The 21,597-nt window shown below is 48.5% G+C and overlaps 2 protein-coding genes across 2 annotated transcripts in view; one reads left to right on the top strand and one right to left on the bottom strand.

Annotated features, from left to right (window-relative positions):
- The window catches only part of Sugb (Sugar baby), a 94,712-nt gene that overhangs the window by 13,772 nt on the left and 59,343 nt on the right, over positions 1-21,597 (bottom strand). Inside the window, exon 9 of the mRNA XM_045740790.2 lies at positions 6,138-6,269. Within this exon, the coding sequence (XP_045596746.1) occupies positions 6,138-6,269 (132 nt within the window). The remainder of the gene's footprint in view (positions 1-6,137; positions 6,270-21,597) is intronic.
- Positions 11,287-21,597, top strand: part of LOC123757091 (cartilage acidic protein 1) — a 293,121-nt gene continuing 282,810 nt past the window's right edge. The window contains exon 1 of the mRNA XM_069323801.1: positions 11,287-11,428. The gene's annotated coding sequence lies outside the window, so the exon portion shown is untranslated. The remainder of the gene's footprint in view (positions 11,429-21,597) is intronic.

Consider the following 21,597-nt stretch of genomic DNA (forward strand, 5'->3'; position numbering starts at 1 on the left):
GGACCCCATGTCTGGGTCCCTATAAGCAAAACGGTATAGCCGTGGGGCATCCGAGTGAGCAACCAACTGAACACTTTACAACAAACAAAACCTAGAATGCAATGCTGGCGCAGCCTGTACCCGAAGATGATCATCCTCAGAAAGGGTAAATTGAGTCACCAGCAAGCAGCAAAACTCACAGGACTTAGGGTCGAAAGTGTCACCGACCCAACAGGCAGCATGACGGAGGCAAAAATCGCGAGGGCCGCCCTGAGACAAGGGGACCAAACAACCCTCAAACTCGCATGAAGTGAGTGGGGACACCGGGGTCACATCCATCGAACCCACGTGTTCCCTAGGGGATTCCCAGGGTCCTGAGCGTTTACTACAAGATGACTCGCGCTCAGGTAAACCTAGGCAGGGTACTGTTAACCGGCGCCCAAAACTACCAAACATACTGTCTACAGCTGAACCCCAGGGACGTGTATGCCCACGGGGACCTAGCAGGGGGCACCACCAAGTATAAGGATGAGGCCAAACACCAGTGGCAAGTATGGCAGAACCCCCTACCAAGGAGAAAAAAAAAAAAAAAAAAAAAAAAAAACGCAAGAGGACAACGTACCCCAAGGAACAGAGCCGGCCGCTGTGATTGATGACAACAAGCTGCACAGCACCCTGTGCCCCTTACCAGCGCAAAACTGCCTCCTACCCTAAGGTAAACTAGGGAGAGAAAACACCCAAATACCCAAAGGGCGGCCGAAAAACCGAGCAGTTAAACAGACCCACAGAGGCAGATCCCAAGGAACCTGTGGAAGGTAACCCCAAGCTCCAAGGGCAGTACTTACAGGGCACCCAGGGAAGGAAACCCTAGGTGCATGCAGCCCGAGTACTGAAAAGTAACTCCTGGCTCTCGCACCCCTGGAAAACAGCCGCCACACACAAGGCATAGCGCCGTAAAAGTCTGGACCCAGAGCGCACAACCGCTGCTTATAGCATCAGCCGGCAATCCACTGGGGTGTGGATCGCCGGCGCAGTAGGTCTGGGGCTCCCCCTTCCCCCTCCCAGGGAGAGGAAAGCTGCGCAGATGGTGGCGCGGCAATGGGTGACATCACACTAGTTTGCTTGTTTTAGTTTGGGGAGTTCTATCCACTTGTTTGGCTTTTGGTAGCAATATTTTCACCAGAATAGGGGTTTGTTTTGGGGTGCTTACCTTTCTGGGTGCCTAACCCAGTCGATGGCAGACATAGAATGCTTCCAACCACACGGGGGCTTCTATAGGCCATTGCTCCCCTTGCCTCTCTGAGGGGGCCAGGTTCTGGCCGTGGTCCCCAGTAGGCCCAAGAACTCCATACACATAACTGATGCCAAAGTTTGACTTACACCGTATATTTACACCAGTGTATGTGTGGTCATAACAGATTGTTGGTAGACTTGGGCGCCGGTTAGCAGTACCCTGCCTGGGCTTCCCTGAGCGTGAGTTCCGTCTCAGGACCCTGGGAATCCCCACGGGGGCACATGTGTCCAATGGATGTGACCCCCGAGACCCCTCTCACTTTCTGCGAGTTTGAAGGTTGCTCTGTCCCCTTGTCTCAGGGTGACTCTCATTGTTTTTTGCCTCCGTCATGCTGCCTGCTGGGTCGGTGACACCTTCGACTCGGTGTCGATTTTTGGATGAGCGTTGGGTATTGTTTGTGGTGTGTTGCTTGGCCCATTTGCTTTCATCTTAACATGACCTTATTTTGTGCTTATATCGATGCTATCTGAACACTCATTCATTGACTCAGTCAATGCTATCTGGACACCCCTTCTTTGACGTAGTCAATGTTCTCTGGACACTCACATTCATTGACCGTTGTTCAGTGCCTGGCTGCACCCTTATATGTACATTTGAGTGTCTGTGTATATACTTGATCGTGTACATTCCGTTACCACTTGCTTCCTAGGTCTTATTAGTTCAACATATGGCTTATACTCACTTGTCCCTAGCTACCGGTGCTTGGACTACATTTAGGGTCTTTTCATTGCATGTTTCTGTATTTCCTACCTCTATACTACACATTGTTGTGTATCTTAGTATGGGCTTATTGGCTATGCTAGTGTTGGTGCTAGGTTGGACTGTGTACATGTTTGGTTCCCTGAGATTGGACAGGGAGCCGGTCGGCCGAGCGGACAGCACGCGGGACTTGTGATCCTGTGGTCCTGGGTTCAATCCCAGGCGCCGGCGAGAAACAATGGGCAGAGTTTCTTTCACCCTATGCCCCTGTTACCTAGCAGTAAATAGGTACCTGGGTGTTAGTCAGCTGTCACGGGCTGCTTCCTGGGGGTAGGAGGCCTGGTCGAGGACCGGGCCGCGGGGACACTAAAAGCCCCGAAATCATCTCAAGATAACCTCAAGAAGCCCCAGTGTTCAGTTATAAGTGACCTGAGTTCTTTCATCTTCTTGTATGTCACTACCAGCTTCTGTGTTGTAATGTCTGTTGGTAGATGTAGATTTCCAATCACCCACTCCTGCCCCTTCAGTTCCTTATTGTTTGGACAGGGAAGGGGGGGCTAGGATTATGGCTCTGGCTAAGGCCTTTTTTTTGTGTTCCTTTTCCGGACAGTGCATTTTTTATGTAGTGCGGTACACATCCTGGGTAGTTCTCATCTATTACTCAGCAACGCGTGCGTCATTCTGCCCTGCTGGAGCTGGTGGCGCTGCTCCTGCGGGTTGTTGTGGCGCTGTTTTTCGCTTTGCATGTTGGATCTGTGTGCTCACTACCTTGTTGGCCTCTGCCTGGGCCCTGGCCCTAGTTTTTGTCTCCATTTTGTCCTTGCTGTTTGCGGAGTCGGCGGTTCAGCTCTCTGGCAAGCGGCGGCTTCTCGTTGTCATCCGTTATCAGCCATGTTTAGCAGTCTCCGTGGTGTAGTGGTAAGACACTCGCCTGGCGTTCCGCGAGCGCTATGTCATGGGTTTGTATCCTGGCCGGGGAGGATTTACTGGGCGCAATTCCTTAACTGTAGCCTCTGTTTAACGCAACAGTAAAATGTGTACTTGGATGAAAAAACGATTCTTCGCGGCAGGGGATCGTATTCCAGGGACCATAGGATTAAGGACTTGCCCGAAACGCTACGCGTACTAGTGGCTGTACAAGAATGTAACAACTCTTGTATATATCTCAAAAAAAAAAAAAAAAAAAAAAAAAAAAAAAAAAAAAAAAAAAAAAAAAAAAATGTTGGTCCTAAGGGGGTCCTGGGGAGGGGGTCTCCTCCCGGGTGGGGTGTCTGCTCACCCAGATTGGTTCTTTCCTGGGCGAGCAGCACAGTTTCACGTGCTGTCTCAGGCATTGTTCGCCTCCGGCCTGCTCATGAGCCGCGCTAGGCATCACCATCAACAACATCTTCTTTTCTGGTGAGGTTGGGATGGCTGTTTTCCAGAGGGATCCCTGGGGTTTGTTGGTGCTTGTTGGTTGGCCGGGGGTGCTTCTTTGTGTGTCCAGGTGTGCTCTTGGTCTTTGCCTGCGTGCCGCGGCCTCTGTGGCCCTTGATGCGTTTTGCGCTGACCCGGGTTCCCTTCATCCCTATTCCAGGGTTCGGGTCTCCCAGGTTGTCTGCGAGGTCGTTTGGCGTTGCCAGTTGTCTTGCTTTCAGGTTCGGGCATGTGTTTTCCGCCTCCCGGGTTCGTCCCTTTTTTGTCCATCTCTTTGGGTAGGTAGCTCCGGGGAGCCGACAGGGCTCCCCCCCAGAAAACCCGTGTTAAATGTAATGAAACACCATTTATTGGGTGAGACCTGGAGGCTTTCCAGCAACTCTCCCTCCCTCCGGTCAGCGGAAGGGGGAGCTGCGCAGACGGTGGTGCGGCAACGTGGTGACGTCATGCTTGTTTGCTCGTTTTTGTTTGGGGAGTTCTGTCCACTAGTTTGGCTTTTAGTCACAATTTCTTAACCAGAATAGGGGTTTGTTTTGGGATGCTTACCTTTCTGGGCGTCTGACCCGGTCAATGGCAGACATAGAATGCTTCCAACCGCATGGGGGTTTCTATAGGCCATTGCTCCTCATGCCTCTCTGAGGGGGCCAGGCTCTGGCTCGTGATCCCCATGAGCATCAGTTCCGGACTGATCAGCAGCTGGCCGTTGACCGAGAGCTTGGGCTACCTGGTGGTGGCCATGTGTACAAATGGATTCGAGCTAGTTTTGAGTGAACCTATTTTTTTTTAATGAATTGTTTGTGAAATTATTTGGCTTTTTGATTCTTCATTTTCCATGAACTTTGCAGTTATCTGCATTACTTTGTTGGCTTTGTTCGTGAGGGTGATTATATTAATCCCTACTCCTGGTGCCTCTGTGAGGAAGGGGGGCCAGTTTCTGGCTCTGCTCCCTGGTAGACCACACAACTCCTGTGACTGATGTGACCTGGTAGTGGGAATCCATCTCAGCAAGATAGCTTCAGGAAGCCAATGGGGCTATATCAGAAAAAGAGGCATTTTATTTCATTAATGGTGATTTTTTTTTCTTAATGATTGGTTTCAAGGCACTATTTTAATAATGTCTGTTCAATTTCAAGCTGCTGTCTGGTTTTGTCTTGTGTCACACAGACGTGTTGGAATCCTCTTGGCCCTTCATCACTGAACTCCTTGCTATTCTTTTTCCACACACATTTCTACTTGTTTTAGGTGAAGGTCTATAGCCTCTGCAGCTTTCTTGTCCAATGTCTGGTATTTACATCTTCTGCAGTTGACTCAAACTTTAAGAGGTTGTAAGGCAAACCTTCTTGTCAACCTCTTTTCTATTTCATCTTTTTGCCTCTCAGCTTGCTGTGCTGGTGGTTTTCTATAATAAGTATGTCTATAGCCATGATCTAGCAGCTATTAGTGCTCCTTTCATGCTAGTGGTTGGATATCGCCTGCCTTCCCTCTTCTCTGCTGCTGGTGTAAATTTGGGTTAAATTTTCTGTTTTTAGTATTTTCCCAAATCCATTTGGGTCTGGTGTTCAAAAAATCAACATTCATGGGTAAGTCCCCTAAGGATTTTCTTCCTTTTGTCAAAACATATTTTCTTTCAAGTTCTTATTTACAGGATTAGGATTGTGGTACACAGCTCCTTATTCATGGAGCCACAAGGAAGACACACTTGGGAGTCACTGAGGGGAAGCCACCCCAAAAACAGAGCCTTGAGTACAGCATACAATGAAATAAACATTTCTGGGCACCCCTTAGAAGCTCCTCTTTTCCTACATTGTTTTCCATGCTTAACTGTGGGTTTTATGTGTTTAGTCTGGCTTGAGACTGAAGGGCTGGGAAATGCCAGACCCTTTGTTGCTTAGTATTGTTATCTGGTGGAGAGAGGAAGGGGAGGCAGCAAAAGGGTGTGTTTATTGCTTGTTTGTGGTTAGTTTAAGTTTAGTTTGGTATTTGCTTGCACCAAATATTTCTTATGAGTGCTTTGAGCTTTTGTTATCCTCTTTCAGCCCTTTTGGTAGGTTTTTCCCACAGTGTGTGTTGTTTATAATAGCCTCAGCTCCCTCATCTCCATGAGGGGGCAAGTTTCTGGCACCTGCTGCTCCCAGTAGACTGTGAGGCAGTCCTTGGTGTGTCATGATATAGTATTGGCCCTGGGGTACCTGTGCACATGTTTAGGAGGAGCCAACTATGGGGTCCCTAGAAAAGGGGTATTTCATTATACTCAATGTTCTATTTTTGTCTATCAGATAGGTTTAGAGCTTTGATTCCCCACATGTTTCCCTACCACGTGTAGGGATAAGCAATTGTTATTTTCTCTCAGTGGACCGGGAAACACTTGGGAGCTGAAGCATGGGGACAAGCTATTGTTACATGCTCTCAGTAGGCTGGGAAAGATTTGGGAGCCTGATGCTTGGGGTATCCCTGAGGTTCCAGTGTAATAATCTCCAGGAAGATTCTTAGAGGACCAGTTTAGAAATGTTACATAAAATGTCACATACAATTCAGGTCATATGTATCTCCTTATAATGCCATGTCATATTTTAATTAATTTTATAATTTAAATACATTGTTTAAATATTATTTGGGCATGTAGATGTGAGCCTAGATGCTTTTATCATTTCACATAAGTAAAATGAAGTCATTAATGTCAATATAATATCTAAACAAACTGCATGCATATAGTGTATTAGGTAGTAATAAACTGTATAAAGTACAATACCTGGAAAGTCCAAAGAATGCCAGTAGACATGCCAACAATGATGCAGCAGAGAACAAAGAGCACAATGTGAGGTTCGCACATGAGCCGAGCCACTGATCCTGCTGTTGCAGTCATCCGCTCATTGCCCTCAACCTTTACAAAAAAAAAAGATGAAAAGTTATTTATAAATTTAATTAAAAAAAACAGCGTTGAATGTAATGAAACGCCATTTTCTGGGTGAGACCCAGAGGCTCCCTGGAGCTATACCAGGCTGATACACTAATGTCAGACTTTGGCATCAGTCATGTGTATGGAGTTCTTAAGGCCTACCGGGGACCACGGCCAGAACCTGGTCCCCTCAGAGAGGCAAGGGGAGCAATATCCTATAGAAACTCCCGTGTGGTTGGAAGCATTCTATGTCTGCCATCGATCGGGTTACGCATCCAGAAAGGTAAGCATTCCAAAACAATCCCCTATTCTGGTTAAAATTGCTACCAAAAGCCAAACTAGTGGATAGAACTCCCCAACAGAAAACAAGCAAACTTGTACGATGTCACACGTCACCGTGCCTCTGTCTGCGCAGCTCCCCGCTTCCCGGGAGGGGGAAGGGGGAGTACCAGACCTCTCATGCTGGCTATCCACCCATCAGTTCCGAGGCTGGATGTCAAAACACGCGAAAACCGCCGACTGGAGGGAGGCAGGGTTGCCAGGGAGCCTCCGGGTCTTACCCAGAAAATGGCATTTCATTACATTCAATGCTGGTTTTCTGGGGGGAGCCCCGTAGGCTTCCTGGAGCTAACTACCCACAAAGGAAGGTCTAAGGGACATACCCGGGAGGCGGCCACCACTCACACCTCAACACAAAGCGAGAAAACCGGCTGCAACTGCCAACCCAAAGCGACACAGGCCCAACCAGGCCTAAGGACGTGAACAAGGCAACGAGCAGCCAGGACCCAGAATGACCGCCAAAATCCCCATGCCCGAAAGTCCACCCAAGACACAGTCCCAAGAAACAGCAGCAAGAGCCGTGATTTTGCGAACATCATGGGCACTGGGAGAGGCCGCAGGCCGCCTAGCTTTAATAACCCTGCGGATGACCTGGGAGACCCGCACCTGCGAACAGAGAACAAGGAAAACCGGATCAACCCAAAGCGCGTCCACGGACACACAAGCCACGGAGCGCCAAAAACGGCGGAGAGCTGCAACCGGGCACAAAACCTGAAGCACCCCTGGCCAAACCAACAAGGCATAAACAACCCAGGGATCCTTCCGAAAGCAGCAGTCACATTCTACGCCAGAAAAGAAGGAGAAGGCCGCAGAGGAACAAAACGATTGCCCTGACCAAAGGAGCAGAAACCCCAGCGCCGGAGGAGAGCATGAAGCTCACCAACTTGACCCCCGAGGCCAACACCAACAGGAAAAGAGCCCCCGAGACACCAACCGGAACTGAAGGGGCCACAAGAATCGAGGAGAAGAAAAGAGAGAGCACCCAGTCCCACGACCAGGACGGCTCAGATGGCGCATGAGCAGGCCGGAGGTGAACCAATGCACGAGACAGCGTGCTGAACGGCGCAAAAGTAAACACCGAACGCAAACAGAAGCGGCTCACCAGCGCCGAACGAAATGAGGCGACAGTATGCAGCAAAATGATGGCCCCCAACCCACATAAGAGAAGGACAAGACCACGCTACCGAAGAAGGGACAGAAGGAAAAAGGAAGGACTGCCAAAATACCCCACACTGCTGCCAAAAAGAAGCACGCAGGCAGAACACCAGCAACGCAGCCACTCGACCACCAACAGAAGGCGAAACTCGAGGCAGAGCCGCGGGAAGACCTTGGGGGCGACCACCGAGCAGGCAGAGCCGGAAACCTGAGCCGGTAAAGAAGGAGATGGAACGTCTGCCGTACTGAAAAACGTCCCAATGCCAGCGAGCCGCCAGGAGGGTGGAGACCAAGACCCCCAACAGACTCCAGAGAAGGGACACCGTGAGACTCTGAAAATGCCAACAGGCCGGTGACCAGGAACCAGATTCGAAACCCGGCAACAGGAGCCAAAAGGCACAAACAAAACACACAACGTGGAGGAGAAAAGGAAGCTGAAGAACAAAGAAAGGCAGGCAGAAAATGGGAACGAAGGGACAGGACCAACACCAAAAGCCGCTGGACATGTACCACACGCCCCAAGGAGACCGAAGATCCAGAGGGGACATGACCACCAATACACGGGGCACACGTAAAGGGGGCAACAAGGCGAACTGAACGCCCAAATGAGCCGTATAAAAGATAGAAGAAGCATACCAGTGTCAGAGCAGGAGACAATAGGAATGCATGAGGAAGGAATGTGGCGGAGGCCAACCCCACACCCAGCGTCAAGTGCAGATAAGAGAGCCCAGTAGGCTCCGGAACCTGAACAGAAATCGAATGACAGGTGAGAGGCGAGACGAAGAGCCAAAGCTCATCTCCAGCAAGGACAATGAGGGTAGTACAGAGAATCCAATGAACATGGAAAAGCTAAGCCTGGTACAACAAGACCGGCAAGGAATGAGGGATCCAAATCATGGCAACAAAGAACCCAAACAAGAAAGGCCCCGGAAAGAAGCACTGAAGGGCCGAACAAAATGCCACGACCATACTCCCACATTCAGCCACAGTATCTAAACCACAGCAAAAATCACATCATTCCCAGAGGAATTGACAGGGTAGATAAAGATAAACTGTTTAACACGAGTGGCATGCGAACAAGGGGGTCACAAGTAGAAACCGAGTACCCAAACAAGCCACAGAGACGTTAGAAAGAACTCATGCAGTGTCAGAGTAGTTAACAGATCGAATGCATTAGGCATTGATGTGGTGGAGACTGACCCTACACACAGTTTCAAATGTAGAGAAGATAGAGCCCAGGAAGGCTCACGAATCTGTATGTCAGTTGATTGACAGTTGAGAGGCAGGACCAAAGAGCCAGAGCTCAACCCTGCAAGCACAATTAGGAAAGCACAAATAGGTGAGTACATAACACCTTTGACACAGGAACATGTACCACTGAACAGGAACCTCCACCTTGCACCTTGGAACAAGGTGGAGGTGGGGCCCCGAAACTCAAGCATGGTTGGACATGCATAGGAGAGGGGCAGGATGAGTATAGTTAGGAGCTGCCTCATACGGGCCAAGAGGCCTCCTGCAGTCACCTGTGATCTGACAACTGAATTGGGTGGTTAGAAACAAGAGCTGCCATGTATGAGCCAATAGCCCCCTCTGAAGGCACCCCTGTTTGTATGTTCTATGTTCTCAAATACGTATATACACCCTAAAACAAAACAGCGTCTGGACGAAGGAGACACCAGACCGCACCAACTCATAGGCACGGAAGGGTCACGACACAAGTCTATGACAATGGATTCGCCGGAGGTGGACAGGGTATCGTGGACCCACAGCCGAGAAAACCGGGAGCACCGCCCGTGGAAGCAGGCACGAGCCGGGAACCCACACTGCAGGCCTCAGGGCCGAGCTGTCCCCCCCAAAGCCCCAGCCTCACAAGAAAAAACCGGAGCAGCTGTGAAAATCTCCAAGGAAGGGAGCCCACTGGCAGACTCATACAACACAGCTGGAGGAACAGGCTCGAATGTCCCCGTCACTACCCTGTAAGGGAAATTCCCCGAGACCAACCGAGTCTCAAAACCATGGAAGCCCCGCCCCGACCCCGAACCCACAGACGGTAAGGACCTGGATGCAGGGAGGAAGGGGAGGGGGGACCCGACAAGGCTACCAACCAAAATGGGGCAGCCTCGGGGCTTCCGGGGAGCAAACAACCTAGCGCGTTGCCATCGAAATGTAACGCACAACGCTCGTACTGCCTGTACCCACATAGTCAGCATAAGACAGGATAACTGAATCACAAACAGGCAACAAAACTCGCAGGACTCAGGGCCGAAGATGTCACCGACCCCACAGGCAGCAGATGGAGGCAAAACAAGGAGAGTCACCCTGAGACAAGGGGACAGAGCAACCCTCTAACTCGCACAAAGCTAGGGGAAACTCCGGGGCCACATCCATCGGGCCCACACTTCCCTTAGGTCTAGGGCAGGGGTCTCCAAACTATGGCCCGCGGGCCACATCCGGCCCTCCAAACAAATCCCTGTGTGGTGGTCTTGAAAAAATAATTATCGTACGAATGGCATCGCAGAATTATTCAAAGCTGGGGCTGCTGACTGGTGGCGCTCAACCCGAGTCATTTTTCCTCTCTCTCGATAGTGTGACGCACAGATACTAATACTGGTAGGTATGTGTTGTGCATTACAACCAATCAGTTGTGTATAACTGTATATTGTGGGGATGGAGGGCGAGTAGGGCTTCGCTGCTTCCGTTTCAGGGAGCACAAACACTGTACAATATTCTTTTCTCTGTACTTTGACAATGCCTTTATCTTAGTTATACAAAATAGCAATAATACTATTGTAGCCAAAAATATTGCATGTTTAAAATAGTTAAAATGGTAACCATTAAGTTTATCAACGAAAGCTGTTGCCATAATATTTACCACTTTATAATAATATGCTATGCTTTTTAACACCACATACAAGCTGTTTTTTTCCTGTAGAATTTATTTCATTTATTTTACCCTTATGTTTTCAGATATGGAAAAGATAAAGAAAAGAAAAGTGGACAGTGAGTGCCGTCGGCTCAATGACGAATGGAAGATAAAGTACTTTTTTGTGATAGCAAATGATAAAGCTTTATGCATAATATGTAGAGACAGTGTTGCTGTTCTGAAGGAATACAATATTCGTCGGCACTATGAATCTAAACATGGCTCAAGTTATTCTCACATCACAGGAGCAGAACGCACTAAAAAGTTTGAATCATTTCAGCACAGTCTGCATTCTCAACAAGCTGTTTTCAGTAAGAAAAAATCTGAAAATGAAAATTCAACTAGAGCCAGTTACAAAGTTGCCTATGTGTTGGCTAAAAAAGGAAAACCTTTCACTGATGGTAGTATCATAAAAGAGTGTATAGTGGAAGCAGCAGGAGAGGTATGTCCAGAAAAAGTAAACCTCTTCAAAATGATAAGTCTTGGGTCAAATACTGTTGCTCGTAGAATTGAAGATTTAGGAGGCGACATAATTCGGTAAATAAAGGAAAAAACAAAAAGATTTTGTTGGTATTCTCTTGCGTTGGATGAATCAACTGATGTGTGTGATACTTCTCAGCTCTTAGTATTCATTCGTGGTGTTGATAGTGAATTTAATGTGAGCCAAGAATTAGCATCAGTTCACAGCATGCACACCACAACAACTGGAGAGGACATTTTCAATGAAGTAAGTAAAACTATGACAGAATATAACCTGGAATGGAAACAAGTGCAGTGTGTGACAATTGATGGAGGAAAGAATGTCTGGGACAAAGAAGGGTTTGGTTGGGCAAATTACAACAGCTTGTGAGGTTGGAGGATTCTCAAAACCCATTTTTCTGCATTGCCTTATCCATCAACAAGCATTGTGCCTAAAATATGTTGATATGTCTTGTGTCATGAAACCTGTTGTTTCTGTGGTTAATTTCATTAGATCTCATGCACTCAACCATCGCCAGTTCCGTGATTTCTTGAAAGAAATTGATGCGGAGTTTGTTAACTTGCCTTATTATACAGCAGTTAGATGGCTTAGTTGTGGAAAGGTTTTGCTGCATTTCTTTGAGCTCAGATTAGAAATTGATTTATTTCTCACAGAGAAAAATAAACCTCAGCCATTATTATCAGAATATGAATGGATTTGGAAATTGGCATTTTTTGCAGATATGACAGGTCATATGAATATGACAGGTCATATGAATATGACAGGTCATATGAATAACTTGAATCTGAAATTGCAAGGCAAAACAAATTTGATCAGTGACTACTTTGTTCATGTCAAGGCATTCAGAGCAAAACTTGCGCTACTTGAAGGCCAGGTGAAGGTTAAGAATTTTGCTCATTTTCCATGTTGTGAAAAATTTCATGCAGAAAGTAAAGTTGAATTTCCTTTTTCATTTGCAAATGAAATAATTTCAGATTTGAAAAAAACAGTTTCAGAAGTGATTTGCTGACCTTGATGCCAAAGCAAATGAAATCAGGCTCTTTCATAATCCATTTGACTGCAATGCTGAAAATCTTCCAACTCAATTTCAAATGGAAATTATTGATCTCCAGGCAGATGACAGACTGAAAGATAAGTATAGAGAAGGAAATCTGATTGAGTTTTATAAATGCCTGCAGCCAGATCAGTTTCCAAATTTGATAAAGTTTGCTTGTAGTTTTGTGTCCATTTTTGGTTCAACATTACTTGTGTGAACAAACTTTTTCCAAAATGAAGTATGTGAAATCTAACTATCGAGCAAATTTGTCTGATGATCACTTGAAATCAATTCTTACAATTGGCTCATCTAATCTGGAACCTGATTTTAATGAAATTTTGAAGTCAAAACGACAGTATCATTCGTCACACTAATTTGGTTGCATAAAACTAAAGGCAGGAATCTATTTAGTTTACCCTGATTTTTTCCAAAAAGATATGTTTTAATTTTTCCATGTTTATACTTTAATATTTGAGGAAATTAAATTACTGGCACTGATTTGTTTTTGTTTTTTTCATTTTTTATTCCTCCGGCCCGCATAAATATGGGAAATATATAATGTGGCCCTTACATTGACAAGTTTGGAGACCCCTGGTCTAGGGGATTCCCAGGGTCCTGTGCGTTTACTATAAAAGGACTCGCGCTCAGGTAATCCCAGGCAGGGTACTGCAAACCGGCGCCCAAGACTACCAAACAACTTTCTAAGAACTGAACCCCTGGGACATGTACACTCAAGGGGACCTAGCAGGGGGGAATCACCGGAAGAAGGAAGAGAACCCAGTACAAAGGGGGGCAAGAATCAAAGGCAGATCCCCCCCACCAGGCAGACCAACAAAAAGAAACAGAAAACCCCGCAAGAGGACAGCGTACCCTGGCGGAACAGAGCTGCCCGCTATGATTGGTGAAAACAAGCTGCGCAGTACCCTGCGCCCCTACCAGTGCAAACTGCCCCTTACCCTAAGGCGAACAAGGTAGACAGAATCCCCTATCACACAAAGGGCGACCAAACAGTAAACGGCCTAGCAGAAGCAGAACCCAAGGAACTTGTGGAAGGTAGCCCCAAGCCCCAAGGGCAGTACTTACAGTGCACCTAGGGAAGGTAACCCTAGGCGCATGCAGCCCGAGTACTGTAGACTCACTCCGGCTCATGCACCACCTAGAAGACAGACACCACACTCTAGGTACAGTGCTGAAACAACTACTGGAGCCGGAGCACACAACCGGTGCCTTTAGCATCAGCCGAAGAACTGATGGGTGGATAGCCAGCGTGAGAGATCTGGGGCTCCCCCTTCCCCCTCCCAGGGAGGGGGGAGCTGCGCAAAAAGCAGCGCGGTGACGTGTGATGTCATACTAGTTTCCTTGTTTTCTGTTGAGGAGTTCTATCCACTAGTTCGGCTTTTGGTAGCAATATTTTCACCAGTTTTGGGACGCTTACCTTTCTGGATGTTTGACCCGGTCGATGGCAGACATAGAATGCTTCCAACCACACAGGGGCTTCTATAGGCTATTGCTCCCCTTGCCTCTCTGAGGGGGCCAGGTTCTGGCCGTGGTCCCCGGTAGGCCCTAAGAACTCCATACACATGACTGATGCCAAAGTCTGACATTAGCATATCAGCCTGGTATAGCTCCGGGGAGCCGACGGGACTCCCCCCAGAAAAATCCTCGTTGTCAACAGTGTTAGTTCGTCATTATTTTGTATGTGGTGATCATATCTCCTCTTTTCATCCTATCTTCTACCTTTGACATATTTTACTCCACCTTATAGTTCATCTTTCAGTCCAGAATCCATTTAATCACATGTCTTTGTACCTTTCTTGTTTACTGATGTGCTTCTTAACACTTTCGCACTCTCGGCGTTCAAAAAAAAATAATACCCTAGATGCTTTCGGCTCTCCGCGCGCCTACGTGGTAAGACCGAAAAAGTGTACACTCTTTTTACTGTCCTGACAATAATTGAAGGCGCACGTATTTAAATTTGGTATCACTGTGTTCGCAATGAAATTGTCTATAAGAGCATACCTATAAAATGCCGCCCAAGCATAAGGACTATCAACACCAAATAAAAAACTATTCAGATCACTCGCCAAGAGCGCCAAACAGCAACAAAATGTTTCCACTCTCTTAATGGTTGCGAAGCCTACAGTTGTCCTACATCGCTAATTGTGGTATCATTGTAATCGCAATAAAATTCTCTACACGGACATATGCATATAAATATAGATTCAATGTCGTAGCCCACCCAAAACAGTGTGGGAAGTGGCCGAAGTGTTACCCGCTGCAGCATATCGGCGAAACTCGCTTTGAAAAGTGTACTGTATATTCAATTCACTGTCCTGACATTATTTGTCGATGTATGTATTTCATTTTTGTACCAATGTGCTCGCAATAGAATGTTCTATAAGAACATAAGTATTAAAGGTCACATAAGGATGCGTTCGACCGGCAACATATATAAAAACTACGTCGATTACACTCGTCGTGTCAATAATACAATTGTTTTACCACGATGATTCACTGCCACGCCATTTTCTTTTATAAGCTGTTCGGCTATTAGAGAAAACATAAATTTCATGGCAAACATTTGTATACTATTCCCAAGTTGATCGGATAATAAATGGATTTTATACAAATATTTTTGCTCGTGACGCCCCCGAGGGGCACGAGTGCGGTGTGCTTAAAATATTGGTGCCGACTCACGTCTACTGGAAAGCGCGAAAGTGTTAAGATATGGACACCATACAATTGCTACATATTCAAAGTTTTGTTTCAAAAATGTTATGGACAGTTTTTCAAGTAATTCTCAACTCATATTTACCTGAATTTACCCGTGGGCCACTAACATTAGTGGCCTCAATGAGGACAGGAAGCTGGCAGCTTGTCAAAGGTTCCCCCATTTGCCTTGCAACCCGTTCTCGCAAATTCGTAAAGTCAATATTGACTTATTATCTACGTGCATAGGTGATATACTAAACATAATAGATACCCTTAAAAAGATTCATAGAAAACACCGACCTTACCTAACCTTGTTAGTATCTTAAGATAAGCATCTTATTGCTTCGTAATTACAATTATTACTTAACCTATACCTATTATAGGTTAGGTAATAATTGTAATTACGAAGCAATAAGATGCTTATCTTAAGATACTAACAAGGTTAGGTAAGGTCGGTGTTTTCTATGAATCTTTTTAAGGGTATCTATTATGTTAAGTATGTCACCTATGCACATATTTAATAAGTCAATATTGACTTATTAAATTTGCGAGAACGGGTTGCGCCTTGATGATCTTTTCCAGTTGTGCTTTTAAATTTAAGCGAGTTTTGGCATTTACGGCTTCAGCGGGTAGGCAGTTCCATGGGTTTATAACTTTGTGGGTGAAAAGCATCTCCTGTTCCCAGTCCTACACTGTGGCTTGTTGAACTTAAAACCCATTGCTCCTTGTTTGTGTTACATGTGACTTTCTGGGGGGGAGCCCTGTTGGCTCCCTGGAGCTATCAGGGTTGAATGGATATGTATAACTTTCTGGCATCAGCCAATGTGCACGGAGTTATTTCCTACCAGGGATCATGAGCCAGAACCTGGCCCCCTCAAGAGAGGCATGAGGAGCAATTGCCTATTGAAACCCCTGTGTGGTTGGGAGCATTCTATGTCTGCCATCGACTGGGTCTGGCACCCAGAAAGGTAGGCGCCCCAAAACAAACCGCTATTCTCGTGGAACTATAGCTACCGAAAGCCGAACGAGTGGACAGAACTCCCCAAAAGAAAATTAGCAAATGAGCATGATGTCATCATGTCGCTGCGCCGCTGTCTGCACCCCCCCCCCCTTCCCCGGGAGAGGGAAGGGCAAGCCCCAGACCCCCACGCTGGCGATCCACCCTTCAGTTCTCAGACTGATGTGCTACTGGCGTGGTCTTGTGCCTCTGGCTCCAGCAATTTGTCACAAATTTTGTGCCTTGTGGCGTGGACTGTCTCTACTGGTGGTGTGTGAGCCAAGAGTAATATTCTTCGGTACTCGGACTGCATGCACCTAGGGCCACCTTCCCCAGGTGCCCTGTAAGTACTACCCTTAGGGCTTGGGGGGCCATTCCACAAGTCACCTCGGGATCTACCCCTGCTGTGTCTTTTACTGCTCGGTACTTGGTCACCCTTGGAGTCAATTGGGGTCTTTGTTGCCCGTGTTTGCCTCTGGGTATGGGTAGTTTTCGCCCCTGGTAGGGGCGCGGGGTACTGCACAGCTAGTTTTCACCTCTTACAGCGACTGGCTCTGTTCCACCTGGGTACGTTGTCCTCTTGCAGGGTTTTGCTTTTGTTTTTGTTTTCTACCTGGCGAGGGGGTCTGCCTTGGTGGTTGCCCCTTCTGTGTTTGGGTGTAAATATCTATCATTATATCTATTCTCAGTTTGTGTGTGGTTGGTCGTACCATTTGCTAGGCACCCGTAAGTGGACACGTCCCAGGGATTCAGCTATTAGCTGATTGTTTGGTAGTCTTGGGCGCCGGTTCCCAGTACCCTGCCTAGGCTTCCCTTAGCGTGTTAATAAGGCTAAGGGCCCTGGGAAACCCCACGGGGGCTCCGTGGTCCGATGGATGTGACCCTTGAGCCCCCTCTCACTTCGTGCAAGTCGCAAGGTTGCTCTGCCTCCTTGTCTCTAGGGGACAATCACTGGTCGTGCCTCTGCCATGACTGTTGGGTCAGTGATTCCTTTGGTCTGGGGCCGTGCAACGTTTGTTGCCTGTATGTGCTCCAGTTCACTCAAGCTAGCCCCGTTTTGGTTTTAGGGACCCGAACTTGGGGGTGGGCGTCGCTTCGGCTCTGGTTTTGTCCTCTGCCCCCCCTTGTCTTTCTCCTTCTGTTGTCCATCCGATTCCACCCCTGTTGCTTCCGGCTCCAAAGCATCTGAGTGGTTCGGAGTCAGGGCAGGGTTTAGTTGGTGTTGAGACTCGGGCAGTCTCAGGGGAGTCCCCTTCCAGGGTGGCGGCGGAGGCATTCGAGCCTGGTCCTCCTGCCGGAGCTTCTGGGTCTGACCAGTGGGCCCCCTTCATTTATGCTTTTTCAGATGCTCCTGCCTTTTCTTTACAGGCAGGGGGTGTGGAGGACGGCTCGCTCCTGGACCCTCGGGGTGAGGTTCCTGGGGCGGGGGAGGGGTTGACATGGGGACCTTGGGCCTCGTTGAACCCCGCTTAGGTTTTTGTACCCTTGGAGCAAGGCTCGGTGTTACAGGGTGTGGGATTCTCTTTTACTCCCTCCTTGTACAAGTTGGATTTGGCATCTACCCCTCCCCTGGTTCGGTTCCGTGACCCTGATGGTTCTTTGGTTACCTCTTTCTGGAGGTTTCCGGCTTCTCGAGTCAAGTCCCAGTGGGTGCCAGATGCCCTTGCAGCGAGATGCCCCTCCTCCGCAACCCAGATTTTGCTTTCGTGATGGATTCACGTTTCTTTGTGTATGGATCTTCGTGTCCTTACTGCATATGTAACCAGCATTCGTTACAAAGTTCCGGAGGCGTCCTGGTTGGCAGACTGCCCTTTCTTCTGTTTGGAGGCATGACATATGTTTTTTCGGTCCTGCATGCTTGAGTGGTGGGAGGCTCAGACGGCATTGCAGGTTTTCTTGAGGGGAAGGGGGGGTGGGTGTGGGGGTGCATTTGAGCATTTCAACGAGTGCTTGTTCGTCCCTGCCCTTCCGCGGGATGGTGTGATGTAGCTTCATGTGCAGGTTCCTTCCCCTCCCCCTTTTTTTTTTTTGGGGGGGGGGGGGGGGGGGGGAGAGTAAAGAGGAAGGAGAGGCATAGGTGAAGGGAAGTATAGAAGTGGGAAATACAGTGAGAGGTATGAAAGCAGGCGGGCTGTCCGCCTTGCTGACACCATGTGTGGGTGTTGGCAGCTAAGCTTAGCTTCCTTCCCTTACGCTTCCCTTAAGCTAAGCTTAACTTCCTTCCCTTACGGCTGCATTGGTCGTGGAGGACTTGCGTATGCAGAGCCTGTTGGCTGCGGCCCTGCGGTTCTTCTCCCTCATTGAGCTGTCTTTGGACTGGCTTGCGGTGGATGTGGAGGAGCTTGGGGCCACCTCTGGGTCTGGTGCATTCCCTTCGGCGGCACGTGCATCATCTGCGCTGTTGAAGCTGTTTGCGCCGCTTCCTGAGGGATGCAGTTTTGTGTTTTTTCTTTCTCGGCTCGTGTGCCAGCAAGCGGTGCTCGCTTCTTCCTTGGAATCCGCCTGGGCCCTGGCGCTTAAGAGTGTCTTCCCCCTTTTATACATTGCTGTTTGCAGAGTCTGCGGTGATGCAGTATCTGCAGGCAGCTTCGGCTAGTTGCTGTCCTATGTCGGAATTGTTGGTCCTCCGGGGGGCTCGTTGGGGTTGTGCATCCAGGCAGGGTCGTGGCAGGGACTCGGGGTTCTTTCTCTCGTGGTAGGCCAATGGTGTCAGGTTAGGCACCGGCACAGCCTTCGGTGCCGTCTTTCTGTTCGGCGCGGGGATCACTCTTTGCGCCGTTTGGGTGCTTGTAAGGTGCGTCGGCCCTTTTGCAGTTCGTCGCAGTGACGGGGTGGTGAGGGGGAGGCTCGCTCTTTTTGCTCGCGCCTGGTCCCACGATTCGTGGGCCTTTCGGGTTGTTTCGTGCAGCCTGTGGTGGCGTTGGGTGGTTCCTCCTCCTTTGGGGGGTTCAGGGCTGGCAGGGCAGGCATCTTCTCCTGTGCTCTGTCAAGTCATCTCGAAGTGGGTTCGCTTGGGCATGGTCGAAACGTTCTCATCCCTCAAGTGGATCTCCCGCCAGTTTCCGGTCCCGAAACGGGACTATGCAGACCTCCGGTTCATTTTGGACTTATCTCATCTGAACCTGTGGGTTTATTGCTCCTCCTTTCGGATGACTACTGTGTTCCAGGTCCGTCTTCCGTTGGAGCTGGGCGCTTGGTGTCCCTGGACCTCCAGGATGCGTATTAGCACTTCCCGATTCATCTGTGGTTCACTGCTGGCTCGGTTTGTGGTGGGACGTCAAGGTTACCGCTTTCGTTGATGAAAGCGGTAACCTTGTCACCGCTTTCAGTGACAAGGTTACCGAAACCTTGTCATCGGTTTCCATCCTTGTCTACCCTGTCAATTCCCCTGAGAATCTTGTATGTGGTGATCATGTCTTCCTGAGCTCTTCTGTCTTCCAGCGACGTGAGGTGCAGTTCACTCAGTCCTTTCTCGTAACTCATGCCTCATAGTTCTGGGACTAGCCTAGTGGCATACCTCTGAACTTTTTCCAGTTTCGTCTTGTGCTTGACAAAGTACGGGTTCCATGCTGGGGCTGCATACTCCAGGATTAGCCTTACATATACAAGGTTCTGAAAGATTCTGAAGGCAGTTCTGATGTTAGCCAGCCTCGCATACGCTGCCGATGTTATTCTTTGATGTGCGCTTTAGGAGACAGGTTTGGTGTGATATCAACCCCTAGGTCTTTCTCTCTGTTCGTCTCGTGAAGGACTTCATCTCCCATTCTGTTTCCAGTGTCTGGTCTCCTATTTCCTCCCGCTAGTTTCATTACCTTACACTTTCTTGGGTTGGACTTTAAGTAGCCATTTGTTGGACCATTCATTCAGTTTGTTTAGGTCATGTTGTATCCTCATACTATCTTCCTTCATTTTAATCCTTCTCATAATTTTTGCATCGTCCGCAAAAATTGAGAGGAACGAGTCTATTCCTTCTGGGAGATCATTTACATATATCAGGAACAGTATAGGTCCAAGAATTGTTCCCTGAGGGACTCTACTGGTGACATCTCGTCACTCCGAGACCTCACCCCTCACAGTGGCTCTCTGTCTTCTGTTGCTTAGGTACTCCCTTATCCAGTAGAGTACCTTCCCTTTCACTCCTGCCTGCATCTCCAGCTTATGCACCAGTCTCTTATGTGATACTGTGTCAAATGGTACTGTGTCGTATGACAACCTGAGCATTCAACTTACAAGATTGGTAGAGCATCCGTTATTACAATAGCAATGAGTTCGTATCGGTTAATACACAGGCTTCATTCGGACTGCTCCCCAGTAGTTCATTTCCTGACTCGTGGGGGTTCGATGCGGTCCTTGGCTCTTTGGGACTGGTCGCTTCGGGTGACACGTCTGCTGAGTTCTCGGGGTTTGGTTCTCCTGGCAGTTCACGTTCAGGGGTGTCCAACATCTTGGTGGACGGCCTCTCTCGGTTCATTCCCCTGTCCACGGAATGGACGGTCAACGCCGACTCATTTAGTTGGCTCAACCAGACGTACGGGCTCCCGGAGGTGGACCACTTCGCCTTGGCATGGTCAAGGCATTTCCCGGTATATGTGGTGCACTTCCCCAACAGCGAGGCTGTTGGGGTCGATGTTTTTTGGCAGGACTGATCGAGGTGTGGTTAACTGTACCTCTTCCCCCGGTTCAGCTGTTGCTCCAGGTCCTGGCTCGCTTGGAGACTTACCAAGGAAGAGTGGTCCTCTTGGCCCCCCTTGACGCCAACCTAGCTTTGGTTTCAGACGCTGCTTGCTCAGTGTCACCGAGCCGAATTCGAAACTAGCATGACATCATTGCGTGTTGCGCCGCCGTCTACACAGCTCCTCCCCTCCCCCTCCCCGAGAAGGAGGAAGGGGGTGCTTCAGCTCGGTGCCGAACTCAACACCATGCTTGCTCGGTGTCCAAACCCAGAGGTTTCCGTGGCTCCGCCTCTCTTATTGGTCCGGTCCAATACGTGGCTGGTTCGATCTTCTCCTCGAGTCTTCATGTCTGGTATTTTTGACTCGAGTCTATCACCATCTGTATGATGATCAGGCAGCTTTGTTCATGGTGTCCCACCCGTGTGCTTCGTCTCAGTGGCAGTATGAAGTTTCCTGGTGGTCCTTCCATTTCTTTTTATCTCTTTGTAGGTGTACTTCGCTTTCTGTTAAGGTGGCCTTGTACTTTCTTTTGTAGCTGTTTCAGGACTGTCATCTTATGCCGAATACTGTCACCTTGTATCGTGTGGTGATGGCGGAGCTGCTGCAGCTTCCTTTTGGCATCGATGTTACTTCTGTACCTTTTTGCAAGCTGTCTCAAGCGTTGTTTCACCTCCGGCCTGCTCATGCCCTGTCCTGGTCGTTGGACATCTCTTATTTCTCTTCCCCTTGGTTTGTAGTGGCCCCTTCGGTTCAGGATTGTTTCTCCAAGGCTCTTCTCCTGTTGGCATTAGCCTCTGGGGATCGGGTCAGGAAGTTTCTGCTCTTTTGGCTCTGGTGATAGATTTGTTCATTTGCAACTGTTTCCTTCTTTTCCGGTAAAGAATGAGACGGCTGCTTTCCGGAGGGATCCTTGGGTTGATGATGCTTGGTAGGTTAAGCCAGGGGTGCATCATGTGTTGTGTCCAGTTGCGGCTCTTCGCTGTTATTTGCACGCCAC

This window comes from Procambarus clarkii, chromosome 13 (assembly GCF_040958095.1).
Source record: "Procambarus clarkii isolate CNS0578487 chromosome 13, FALCON_Pclarkii_2.0, whole genome shotgun sequence".
NCBI lineage: Eukaryota > Metazoa > Arthropoda > Malacostraca > Decapoda > Cambaridae > Procambarus > Procambarus clarkii.